This window comes from Hemitrygon akajei, chromosome 12, assembly GCF_048418815.1.
Source record: "Hemitrygon akajei chromosome 12, sHemAka1.3, whole genome shotgun sequence".
Taxonomy (NCBI): domain Eukaryota; kingdom Metazoa; phylum Chordata; class Chondrichthyes; order Myliobatiformes; family Dasyatidae; genus Hemitrygon; species Hemitrygon akajei.
The window spans coordinates 79,230,784-79,245,114 of NC_133135.1; the positions used below are offsets into that span (position 1 = coordinate 79,230,784).

Here is a 14,331-nt window from a genome sequence, read left to right on the forward strand (position 1 = left end):
TAATTTCTTGAAGAGTAGGGTAGTTTCTCCTACTGTCTGACGATTGCAAATTCTGTTATATTGACTGTCCTGTTGTACATACCATTTATTATAAAATTACTATAAATTGCTCATTTAAACAGAAACGTAAAGATTTTTACTCATGTACATGAAGGATGTAAGTAATAAAGTCAATTCAATTCAATTACCATATTAGAACATTATTGTCTGCACTTAACCTGCATTTCACGATTAACCTTTAAAAATTCTATTTAGAACCTTGAGGACTGGATACAGCATGCCACCATACTATCATGACTTTAATAAGTACATAGCTCAGAATGAACAAAACTGCCTGGTAAAACTCAATGTTAATCTGCACATTACTGATGATTCATTTTTAAAATAATTTAAAAATGGGAGAAATTAAATAATGGAAGACTGCATCAGTCTCAATGAAGTCACTGAAAAGACAGAAAAGACAAGACTATAAATTTTGAGAGACAGCAGGAGAAATTTCTTGGTACAGAAAGCTGATGTGCAATTTACATCTGTTAAAAAGTTGAGACAGAAATTACAGCAAAATTCAAGATAAAATTGAATAGATGAATAAAAGCAAGGTAGAAATAGAATGGAGAAACCTGATTAAAAGTATTTGCTCATGTAAAGTGTAAATGCTGACAAACTAATTGAGCTAATTCAAAGTAAACTTATTACCAAAGTTTCTATCTGTTACCATATTCTACCTTGAGATTAATTTCCTTGCAAGCATTTACAGGGGGAGAAAAGAAATAACATTTTGTATCTTCTGTGCATTTAGCAGTTGATTCTGCCTTAAATGGCTATGAAGTGTTTCTTCTTACGAATGAATAAACTTCAATTAATAAACTTTAATATGAATACCAGGAGTAAATACTTCAATATGAATGAAAATAAGGTGGAAAGAGATTACATTCTCCTTCAAGGGAGCTGGATTGTATCAATATAAAAATGAAAGCAAGTATTGAATATTCCCTTTTTCTGAAAAGTCAGTCAAATTACATCAATCATTCAAAATCAGTCAGGTTCTCACAAGGAGATCATGCAGACATGCAAATAGTACTGGGACTAGTCTAAAATAACTACCTTTATATAGTACTAAATAACTTCCCTGTTTGACTGTTTATGTTAATATTGTCACATTAAAAAATAGTAATAAAATGAATGAATAGAAAAGTCAAATGTTAGCACAAGATTTCTGAATAGAACTCAGTACTTGATGAAAGAATATTTAATCACTATCTAAATTAGACATAATTTTAAATTCCTGCAGTGACAAGTTAGCACTCATTAACGAACATTTGGCAAAGCAAATTAATCTAAATGAAAACTCATTCTAAACTGAAGGAAGTCCAGAGGGAAAGTCATTAAATGGATAACAATCACATTAGAAATTGAGCTGTTATTCAATTTAGCAACACTTTAATTTGAAGTTTTCTGTCCAAAGGCAACAGATAACTCTATATCTGTATACTGAAGACAGACTGATTCTTTGTCAGCAAGGGACATGAGCAAAGAACAGGAAATTGGTATTGATATGAAAGCTTAGCCAGTGTCTCATTCAATTAGATAAGAGGCTTGAGGGATTATACAATTAACTATGGCAGCACAGATTAATCCTATTCCAATTTCTTAAAATTTTAATAGAGTAACTCCTCCAACTAACTAGCAAACTATTGAAGAAAGCAACACACCAAATGCTGTACCTCTGAATGAATGCAATGCCTTTTATTCCCAGCTGTTGCCAACTCATTTGAGAACTATAATATGAAACATTCATCTTGGAGTAAAGTTATCTATAAAAATTTTCCCCTCACACAATCCTGCATCTTACTACAGAATAACCTGAGCAGGTTACCTGCCTAGGATGGAAAATGAAAGTAACAAGTATAAGAAAAACAGAAAAGGTAAATCTGCATTGAAAGATAAACAGCAATTTCAGATTTTCAGTCCTTTTCAGTGAACCAGATTTTGGGAGTTTTTCTAAATCTTATTTTAATTAATCTATCAGCCTGCAAACTTTAAATATTTTTCCATTTTAAGGATTAAACCCTTATTCACTATTCCTTCTTGCAATGTATGCAAGTGTAATTTTTAAGAACTGAGTGTAATTAAGGAAAGAATAGGGGAGATGTGTATTGAAAGAATTCAGAAAATAATTTGGTACAAAGTTGGTAATGGGGACTCAACTTTAGAGGGATTACTAAAAATTGCCACCATAGAAGGATGACAATAATAAAGGTTTCACTCAGACTTAAGGTGCAAGCAGGGAACAAGCCCATTGAAATGATGATGGCACTGTAGTCTTCTACCACACCTTTACGACTACTATCAAGCTTGCTACATACAATATGAAAAACTACTGGAAGTACTCCACCCATGAGGTAGTATGGGAAAAACAGTGAGCATTTCAAGTCAATGACTTTTCATTCATGATCTTTCCAATAAAGGTAATCAATTCGAAATATTAATACCGCCTCCCTCTCCACAAATGCTATCCCATCCAATCCAAGTAAATCTGGCATTTTGCTTTTATTTCTGGTTTCTTGTACCTTAATATGTTGGTTTTGGATGCTACGTATATGTCTCTTTTTTTTTGAAAAATATGATATTCTTTTCTGGACATTTAGGAATTTATTTGGTAAAGTTATGGGAAGACGAGTAAGCTTAAAATTCAAGGCAGTTGCCATTAACAAGAACAAGTAATGTGTACAAAACAATAACAGTAACACTGTTGGTGATTGTGTTTTTCATGGCCATTGTGTTTAGTTGTCTTTAACTAATTATCAAAACAAAATCAAAACGGTTTTGGCCTGAGCCTCGAAGCTAGTGACAGGATTCTGGCCAAATGTCTATGTTTATATGATCATCTCTTGATGCCCCACATGATGTTGCCTACATATGTCAAACATACCTTTTTATTTGCAGCAGCCTTTTATCAATTATTGCAGTATAAAATGCCAAACGGCTGATATTTGAATCTGTCAAGATGCCAAAATTTGCCAAGGACTAAATCTTACTATATTTCTTCTTCACCAGTTCTGCTCTTACCATAATTTCATTCCAATACACTGGGATCAGTTCCTTTCAACTCTCTGCACGTACAATTTGTAGAAAAAAACTTGAGAAATTCTGCTCACCACGGTCTGGCCTCAGTGCTGTTTGGCAAGGATTATATCCAGTATATAGGCTAGAGGTATCAATAAAGAACAGAAATGTGCAAACAGCAATAAAATGTAAAGCAGATATTATGAAAGGAAAGAGGAAGTGATCAGAAAGTGGGTGCGATTGGAAAGGAGGGGGAAATGCGGAATCAGATTTAATATCACCAGCATACATCTTGAAATTTGTTGACTTTGCAGCAGCAGTACAAAGCAATGCATAATAGGAAAATATATGAATTACAATAAGCATATATATTAAATAGTTAAACTAAATTAGTGCAAAAATAGAAATAAAAAAGCAGTAAGGTAGTGTTCATGGGTTCAATGTCCATTCAGAAATTGTATGGCAGAGGGGAGAAGCTGTTTCTGAATCAATAAATGTGTGGCTTCAGGCTTCTGTACCTCCTTCCTGATGATAGCAAGGAGAACAAGGCACAGCTGTGCAAGAGATGGGACAGAATAGAAATGATGACAGCAGAAAGAGAGAAAACCAATAATGACAGGCATGACAACACAGCAGCAAGGTAACAACACATTTTTGCCCTTCACCTTTAAACTTCCTCTTGAAACCTCAATATATTTCTGTTACTATGCTCCACAAATCCAGGTCAAGAACTGCTTGTGCCTGATGCTGAAGATAACCAAAAGTCCATGTACTTGCTGAATCTGAGTTATGCTCGAAAAGTTTCCTTTTACAGATGTTCTTGTTTATTTGAAGCAGTTGCAGCATTTGCTAATTTTGGAGTGTTTAACAGGAGCAAGGCAAAAGTTTGTTCCTTTGACCCAGGAATGAAAGTCCTTTTCCACTTGTATACAAAACTAAGCAAGCACATTATATTTCCACATTTTACTGAATTTGGGGTCTTCCAAGTACATGTATATCTAAAAAAATTCCTGCTGTATCAGTTTAAATCCCTTAAATATTATTAACAGTTCTTTAACACTAATTTATTTTGAAGGAGATTTTAGTACAGCATTCCGTTTGTGCTCACTAACCTATTATTGGCAAATGACTAACTTCAAAGGCCAGAGATGTCCACATCTGTGAACACTAATCCCTGATTTTCTGCCATTAATTTTGGCCAAAGAATATTATCTTCAATTTGTATACCAAATTCTTAAAAACAAAAATGGTACAATAACAATTTAACATGGGTTAAGTGTTCAAGCCAGGGCTCAGTTATACCTCCTAAATGATCTCTCAGAATTCCACACTTTTCACCAGCTGCTGTTTGGAGTACAATTGTTAAACTTCAGCCAAGTTCTATGCTGAGAGACAAACAACTTAGTTAAATCAGTTCCAGATTTCATTCTGTTATTGTGGATGTTGGCATTATTTACAAGTCAGTCTGACTAATATCCTAAGTGGATAATTACTTGGAAAAATCTGAAAGGTACTGCAAGTCAATCAGAAAGGCAGTTAGCATGAATTTAAACAAAAGAAATCGATTGCTCAGAAATCCTGATGATTAGACTTAACTCACCGGATGTCAATCATCACTTTGCCACCAGCACATCAGCTCATTGACTGCCGTGCTCTTTAAACCCACCTCATTCCCTTTAAATTCAACTGGCTCCATTTCCCACTCTCAATATAACAGGTTCACTGAAAAACTATACTAACAGCAAATTGAAAGCACATTGGAATATTGGAATAACAATTCAGAAAATCTGCCAGTTCTGTACCGAAGTCCAAAGTGTACCACATTAACAGAGGTTTACAATGCAGCTACGGGCACCATGTTTTGGGAAGAATGCAAAACACTACAGAAGATGAGGTATTTCCTTTCTGCACCTTGTGACGCATCAGGTGGCAGCCCTGCCATTTCTTTAGCATTTGTCTGTTCTTTTTTAAAAAATGAGGTAGAGTTCTAGCTCTGCGCTCAAGCCAGCACAAATGAAAAGTGTGCAAGGAGCTGGCTGGATTCAAACCTGGGACCACTCACCTCAAAATCCGGTGCAGATCCCACTACACCACTGGCCAGCTAGAATACGAAAGGGGGATTTATAGGTCGCTGGGCCCAGGTGTATGAAAGGGAGTGCACATTCCAGGAAACAGAGTTACCATCATTTTTATTAGATATTTACAGGTTTAAATACTGAAGTTAACTGGTGGAACCTTTGGTGTTCTAGTCAGAGGGCACACTTAGGGCAAAATAGTCTAGGTAAAATGAGGAAGACTGAAATTTTAATAGATTTGCACCCGAACAGAATCAAAAGGAGATCAATACAAATAGAACATTGTTACTACCATTAATAGGAATACAGCATTGAACTATAATTCTTCATGTTGTACTGCTGTATTTGTTAGATGAATTTTTTCCATCAATCATATGTCATATGGAAACATTAAGAACCTGACAAAATAATACACTGTAAATCTCAAAGCAAATAATACGTAATTAGAATACATTTTTCACATTTTATTGCAATATCGCACAGATCTGGCATCTATAGAAACTGCACAGACAATATGTGGCCCGAGTCTTTATTCCTGCATTGCTCAGCTGTGGACTAATTGCTTTTAGCATTCATTTTTAATTATTCACAATTAGAAAACATTGCAGTACAGCAAAAAAATTTTTAAGCATTACATAACTAAAATGGCAGAATATCAAAGAAAATGAATATGTTAGTATTAGTCTAAAAGCACATACTGTTTAATCTTGTCATTCTTTGGTCCAAATTTAGGTCCAGTAGGCCCCCTTCTGTAAAGGAAATCAGAAAAGCTAAATCATAATGAGACAATCTATATTAGACCAGCTATCTAATATTATTCTTAGTATCTTTAATCATGATTTTCATTAGTAAACCTTATGCAAAGTAACTGATTGAACAAAGTTAACAGTGGTGCCCAAATGCACTCTTGGAATTGTATAGCACAATATAAACTACCAAATTGGTCATATATCAAAAAAGAATTGCTATAGCTCATAGGAAATTCAAAAATGCAATGGATTCCAATTAATTGGGTCTTTGGTTAATTGGGGCAGCCGCTTATTTGGGACAAGTCAAAGAACAAAAGCAAATTGAGAAAATAGCCGGGATTCCCTTAGTTTATTTGGGACAAAATGTCACTTAACTGGGTCAGGAGTCTTGTCACATTTTCTAACCAGTGCCAGTCACGCGCACGTCACATGGCCGTTAGACATTACACTGTGCTTAGAGCAGTTTTTAAACTAGCCTCAGTGCACGTTTGTGCTCAAAAAGCAGTGATTTTTGTCTTTGAGATTTGGCGAGAAATAAGCAGCAAGACAATTCAGAACTGTTTTGCTCATCACTGTTTCAAGCATTCCAACTTGGAAATGCCAGAAACAGCCGGGAGCAAAAACAAAACAATTTTGCTATTTCGATAAATGAGAAACTATGTAGAATTTGAAGGCATCGACAATCATCTTAAATGTTATCCTTGATCTCCATCGAACACACAGTTCTTACCTGTGGCTCCAAGCAACTGTTTGCATATGACAGCAGCCACCAGTACATCACTTCAACAGGTGAGCTAAACCAGGCAAGGGAAGCCAGGTCCCATACCCCAGAAAGATAAGGAAATGCTTGTCCTAACATGCAAAGTTAGCTCTGGCAAACTGGACAAATGAGATCTAGAGTGAGATCCAATGGCCAGGAAGGCAGTTCTGCAAAGCTATGTACAGAGTGAAGGGCCTGACATAGCACAGAAGTAGTCATGGTCATCCACTGCAACCAGGAAGACCCCTGTTGTGATGTCTGCTCATTCTACTGGACCCAGACTTCTGAGGTCAGGAGAGTGAAACTACCCCAGTGCAACAGCTTTTGTGCTTTAAAAAACTTTCCTACACAGGTCTCCTATCACTGTCTGATACCATGCACAACCACCAGTAGTACTGGTAGTGTTCTAATTTGCTCTATTTCATTCAAATACATAATTTGTTACTCAGTTAACAGTAGTTTGTCTTTTTTTCCCCCTTATACATACTTTAAACTATTCCCATGAAACTTCGGCTAATTGGGGCAGCCACTTAATTGGACCAAATTGGACCAGTCCCAATGTGTCCTAATTAACCAGAATCTACTGTAGTTAGGTAATTTTAGTAACATTGCAAATTTAAAGCACTAGTCCAATTAGAAGTAAAACTTAATTTGTATTGGTGAGAAGAAAGGCAGCAGGGGTAACATATGGAAATAGACTTTTAAAACAAAAGAAACTTTTGGCCCTACAAGTTCACAAAAGAAATTTATTAGATCTCATCCCTTTTCCCAATTCAGTCTATAGACTTTATGGTTTTGCAAGCACTGTGTCAGACATTTATTAAGTGTCAAAAGGTTTCTCTATCTTCCGTTCTCTCTGGCGTAGAATTCTAGACCCTCTCCATCACTGTTCACTGAATTTCTTCAGCTCTTCTAATGCTTTTACCACTTGCACTATATCTTTGTTGGTTGATGAGTTACTAACCTTGGACTTCCATACTGGGCCAGCCACAGGTGCACCTTGAATTTGTTCTGAAGGTACAAGTCTGTCAGGCTGACATTTACCTACAAGTTATTATGTCTATTTAGAGGAGTCACTGCCAGCAGCCTTGCTTTTTTTTTTTGTTAGCTGTACACAGTCCACATCTCATCACTAGCAAATAATAAGAACAGTGCAATTTAAATCTATGTTCCATTATTACTGGCTCTTCCTTGTTGTTCACCCTTCCCTGGTAATTCCAAGTTTTTTTTTTTACAGTACATCTTCATTCCAGGTAACATTTTCCTTGTAACTAAAGAGTTCCAGCCCTTAGGTGGCCTGTGGCATAGGGCTACATTCAACTCAGGGGAGCCCCCGCCCCCCACCCACCCCCCTGCCTCCCGAGGCTGAAAATGAAGCAGATGCCTGGGAAACAGAAGAGACCTCAAAAGGAGGAAGAACTTCAGCCCAGGGCCAAACTCAGGCTAGAAGGAGAGGGTCCTTCAAGTGGTTCCACCTCCAAACCTTCTCCGGAAAATCTTTTTGTAGACTTTTTTCCTGTGCCCAGCAGAGGAGAGATGCTTTTCAAAGGGAACTCCAAAGCCTGCATAAGTGCCTCAAGATGCCTTCTTATCAACATGGTGATGATATTTGGAACATCTCAGCTTCAAGGGAATGGCCTGAATACAGCAATGGCCAGAGGATGAGTGGGCCAGCCAGCTAGTGCCAATCCATGTTAGGTACATGGGTTATGACCCACGTACCTAACCCCAAGGAAAAAAAACACTGGAGTTGCTCCACACTTTAACGCAACAGTTTATTATGTTTGCCAAAAATTAAACATAAAAATCAGTGAAAAGAAAAATACCAATATTTACAAAATGTTATCTCCAAGAAACACAATAGCTCCATACTTATTATTGTCCAGTGTGAACTTCTGGCAGCCCCCATCTTCCTCTCATATAGAGGGCAATGAGCTCCTTTTCATTTGGCACTAGGACATAGTGCCTTTAATTGTCCACAAAGTTAACCTGAGACTACACATGAATTCAAATATAGAAACATAGAAAACCTACAGCACAATACAGGCCCTTTGGCCCACAAAGTTGTGCCAAACATATCCCTGCGTTAGAAATAGCTAGGGTTACCCATAGCCCTCTATTTTTTCTAACCTCTATGTACCTATCCAAAAGTCTCTTAAAAGACCCTATTGTATCCACCTCCATTGCCGGCATCCCATTCCATGCACTCATCACAATCCGGGTAAAAAATTTACCCCGACATCTCCTCTGTACCTACTCCCTAGCATCTTAAACCTGTGTCCTCTTGTGGCAACCATTTCAGCCCTGGGAAAAAGCCTCTGACTATCCACACGATCAATGCCTCCACAAAATATGATGCACCCCACAATGTAGTTACACTTATTTTACAAAATAAGCATAAATTTTTAACTTAAACAATGTACAAACAACATATACACATTTCTGCAATCATGGCAGAATATTTCATTTCTTTAGTGATGGGAAAGGCACCATAAAGCCAACCTGAGTGCATCAGCTCAGTTTAGGACCAGGAGTGAAACAACAGAACACTCAGCACAATGGCACACTTAAAGTTAATAAAATTAAACTAAACTTTGGTGTCTGACTGAATGCCAGTGTGGAGGGAGATCAGTGGGACAACTATGAGAATATACTTGGGAAGATAATGAAGTGCATACACTCACAGCAATGACAGCAGAAAGACTAGGTTTGTGTGTGAGTGAATGTGCATGTTTAAGGAGCGTATTTATTGAGTGCTCTGTTACACCTCTCAAGTTCCATTACATCTTTTGAAATGTTGACATGTTTTTGACAAGAATGCATAACTTGCTGTGAACAAAAATTAAATAGAATTCCTCACTTGAGCTGCCGTAGGAAATTCAGCATCAATGCAGAATTTTTCATATGGGCCATATGCTGAAAAGAAATGCTGGAGGGACTGTAAACTGCAGGCTTTTCTTCTGGATCCTTGTGGTATGATGATATTACCAGAAGTTCCAAGTCATCACAAAAATAAACAATTTCATTAATTTCTACACTCAAATGCTTTTGAAAATGGTAAATGGCATTGGAGAGTAAACTCATTGAAAACTTTTTAGAATGCTGATACAACTCTTTCTCTCACCCACACCCCACCCCCACAACCAGAGCAAATCATAAAACACAAGTGATTCTGCAGATGCTGGAAATCCAGAGCAACACACAAAATGCTGGACAGTTTCAGGCCAAGACCCTTCATCAGGACTGTAAGGGAAGGGATAGAAGGACAGAGGGGAAGCTAGAAGATGACAGGTGGAAACTATAAAGGGCTGAAGAAAAAAGGTGCCAGGAGGGAGAATAATGAAGAGGGACAAATGGTCAAGCTAACTACAGAGTCACCCCTGCAGAAAGCTGAAAGTGGGGAGGGGCAGGTAAACATGTGCTTGGTGGTAGGATCCCGTTAAAGATGGCAAAAGTTGGGAATAATGCATATGGCTAGATATCAAACATTACTTGGTCTTGATGGTGAGGTAGTACAACAGAAAAGGTAGGTTGTGTTATATCAAACCAACACAGGCATGATTTTTGGATTAGAAAGTGAGGACGACTCTGGGAGCTTCCAGAAGATTATGGATTGAAGAGGTTTTCCACATCACCAAATACACAAGTAAAAGTTCTACAGATGTACTATTGAAAGTATACTTACTGGTTGCTTCATAAACTGGTATGGCAACTCAAATGCACAGGAACACAAGCTGCAGAGAGTAGTGGATTCAGACAGTACATCACAGGTATCTTCCTCTCCACCAGCAAAAGTGTCAACAAGAGGCACTGCCTTAAGATGCCTGAATCGTGGTGATGCCAACTTCTCAAAGCTTCTATCAGGCAGGAGGCTCAGAAGCCTGAAGTCCATGTCACCAGGTTCAAGAACAGGTACATCCCTTCAATCATTTGGTTGCTGAACCGATTTGCACAATCCTAATCACTATTTCAATATCGTAATGCTATGACCAGGATGGATTTATTTTTGTTATTTTGTTCTAATTATGTTCTCTCTTGTATAATTCACAATTAAATTGTTTTTGTTGTGAATGCTGTCTCTCTAATGCTATGTGACTGATGCTGCTACAAGCAAACATTTCATTGCATCTATGCATATGATAATAAACTTTGACTTGACTAGACAGTTGTAGTACATTCCTTTTAAATCTTCAGTGCTGACTGGACTGTGGAGCTCCAATTATCCATCATTTTTACTTTTTTTGTTTTATTCTACTGCATATAGTCCTTGATATCCAAGGGGATGGGGGAGAGGGGTATAGTGGAAGTGAGAAAGGAGAACTTGATGTGTGTTTCACCTTTTTAATATTAATCAGAGTAAGGTTTCAATAACTAATTCATGATTTGGCTTAAGCCAGGGATTCCCAACACTTTTTTATGCCATGGACTAATACCATTAAACAAAGGGCCCGTGCAGCCCAGGGTGGGAACACCTAGCTTAAACTCTATCATAGTGAGTTCTTAAAATGGGTTGCTTTTTCAGACTATGTAAAGCACCAAAGTCAAAAATTAATTGGACTACAGATTTCAAATTTAAGACAATGAAATAAAAATTCAAACTCACAGGAAAAAGTCTTCTTCTTCGTCAGAGTCATCTTCTAACAGGTTCCGCTGCAAAAATAAAAAGAATGCTTATCAAATGGGCCACAAATTGGAAATCCTCAGGATAATTCAGTGAATTGCTCCATCACATATGGTCAACTACATCTATGCAGTAGCTCAATGGTTATAGTAAAATTAATTTTCTCACCTGGAAGGACTGTTTGGGTGGTTGCACGTAGAAATCAAAGTTAATCATACTGAACCTAACTTAACTCTAAGTTACTATTTTACTATTCCTTCATCTCAATAACACAGAAGTCTACCAAATCATTAAAAATTCAGATTCCTATAACCGGTATTTATTTCTTAGGAAGGAGCATCATAACTGTCCTAGGTTGTTGGACTTAATTGTTCCCGAAGTTGTTAGAATTCTACTGTTGTTGGTAGAATCTCAGATGGAGGAAAGGGCATACAGGAGTGAGATATACCAATTAGTGGAGTGGTGTCACAGCAACAACCTTGCACTCAATGTCAGTAAGATGAAAGAGCTAACTGGACTTCAGGAAGGGTAAGACGAAGGAACACATACCAATCCTCATAGATCTTGTCACTGCTTACTCTCTCCACTTCTGATCCCTCTAACCTGGTCCCAGCATATCAATACAACTATTAAAAAGGCAAGACAGTCACTATACTTCATTAGGAGTTTGAAGAGATTTGGATGTCAACAAAAACATTCAAAATCTTCTATAGATGTATCGTGGAGAGCATTCTGACAGGCTGCATCACTGTCTGTTACTGGGGATGGGGGGGGGGGCGGGGGGGGGTCTGCTGCACAGGACAGAAAGAAGCTGCAGATTGTAAATTTAGTCAGCTCCATCTTGCATATTAGTCTACAAAGCACCCAGGACATCTTCAAGGAGCAGTGCCTCAGAAAGGCAGCGTCCATTATTAAGAACCTCCAGCATGCAGGGCATGCCCTTTTCTCACTGTTACCATCAGGTGGGAGATACAGAAGCCTGAAGGCACACACTCAGCGATTCAGGAACAGCTTCTTCCCCTCTGCCATCCAATTCCTAAACAGACATTGAACCCATGAACACTATCTCACTTTTTAAATATATATTATTTCTGTTTTAGCACGATTTTTAATCTATTCAATATACATATACTGTAATTGATTTACTTATTTTTACTTTTTCCTTCTACATTATGTATTGCATTGAACTGCTGCTAAGTTAACAAATTTCACGACACATGCCTGTGATAATAAACCCAATTCTGATTCTCAAGTCTTTGGTTAATAGTTTTAAGAATGAATTAATAATAGTATGCCAATAGCAACACTGGAAATTCAGTAAGTAGGGAACATAGCAATGAGATGAGGGACCAGAGAAAGAAGAAGAGGAAATGTGAAGGAAGGAAGATCTGAGTAATTTTAATGTCAAATCTGAGCCAAAAAGGAAATAAAGAATTAAAATTAAGTGCAATTTTAAAAGCATAGTTTTTCAAAATTTCAAGCAATGATGCTCTACTTGTAGTACTAAGATTCCACTGTTTTAATTGTCTATTTTCTGGCAATTAAAAAAAAAATCATATAGGTAAAGTACCACCTATTCTATTAATTGCTTACATTATGCACCAGGGGCAGAGGTCATCAGATGGTCCAAGCCCAGGTAGCTACATTGTCCAGGGTTTCCAATACCCATCCTGCTTGGACATGGGTTACAGTGATGTCATCCATGAACCCCATATTGCAGGTTGTCAGATGCTAGGCTCCAACACTGGGTCTCAGGTTACATCTGTTACTAATGAGGAGGTTCATACCCATGATAAACTAGATGGAGGAGATGGTACAAGTTGGAATCCCTTCTTGATGGTCTTGCCACCTGGTTGTAAAGTAGACTGAAGTGAAGCGTAGCTTGAATCCTCCTAGGTAACTGGTGATCATGTCTCGTGTCAGTGGCAGGATATGGTAGTGGTCCAAGCCAACCTGGATGAGGATGCTTGGAATTGGTCTGTTGGCATTGGCTAGGTTTAACCAGATGAATGTTAGGTTGCCTTTCTTTTGCCTGGTCTCGCAGAACAACTGGATGATTATTAAGTTGTGTTCAAGGCACCGAGAAAAACCCAGGATACCACCTATCTGGATGGATGTGTTAATTTAATGGTTCTCGATTAACTAAGAGGTCAGCCTTCTCACAAGCACAGCCGCTCCTGCATTTTGCTGGTTAGATCTTTGACACTTTCTTCGTCAGGTGAGCTGTTTTTGAATTGTTTGTTCAGGGTCATTATCTCGTTTCTCAGGTGGTGAGACTCCCTTTCTCTCCTGCTTAGTTGCTGTGATGGCTCAAGATCCTCTTTCCTCTCCATTGGGCCAAATCACTCTTTAGCAAAATTGAAGACAATGGCTGTGAAGGGGTCGATTTTTCTGTAGACCGGTCCTGCCAATGTACCATCCAAGATGCAATCCAGATAGTCACTGAACTGCTTCAAGAGATACATTCTCTGATCTGGGCCATCTGATCCTCATTTTCCTTGATGAATGGATTAGATGTCTGAGGGGGCACTTACTTGGACCCTTCTTTGCTACTGGGGTGGCTCAGGTGTGGAGAGATCTTCAGCTTCAGGTGCTTTTGTAGCTTTCTTTCATGTTCTTTGGCTGAGAGGCAAGCAGCACATTCCAGTGTCAGTTTATACAGCCAGCATTTTACAGGAATTGTGCCAAAAATAGATTCTACTTTTAGTCACAATTTCATATTGAAATGTAGGGCTCATGAAAATTACGAGGTTACAAGCTAGATACTCCTAAAATGCTGCTAAACAGAGCACCATAAATTGTATATCAACATACTAATTTCCCTGTTCTCTCTCTGCATTGCCAAATTTTGCTGCCTATTAAGACATTAAAATATTTCCAGCAAATTGTAGTCTTGCAGCTTAAGAAATACTAATGTATACATATACCATTGTAATTACAGCAAAGGTGACTTTTATATATACTCTAATGATGCCAAAGAAAATCTTCTGGAAGGACTCAACCACCTAATTAAAGCATACAATAAAAATATCTTTGAATCGTTGAGTAATTTATACCTAC

At 37.8% G+C, this 14,331-nt stretch overlaps 1 protein-coding gene across 1 annotated transcript in view; it reads right to left on the reverse strand.

Moving 5' to 3' along the window:
- Positions 1 to 14,331, reverse strand: part of vamp4 (vesicle-associated membrane protein 4) — a 99,339-nt gene that overhangs the window by 48,853 nt on the left and 36,155 nt on the right. The window contains exons 3-4 of the mRNA XM_073063581.1: positions 11,254 to 11,300; positions 5,840 to 5,890 (exon numbers count right to left, since the gene is read on the reverse strand). Of these exons, the coding sequence (XP_072919682.1) occupies positions 5,840 to 5,890; positions 11,254 to 11,300 (98 nt within the window). The remainder of the gene's footprint in view (positions 1 to 5,839; positions 5,891 to 11,253; positions 11,301 to 14,331) is intronic.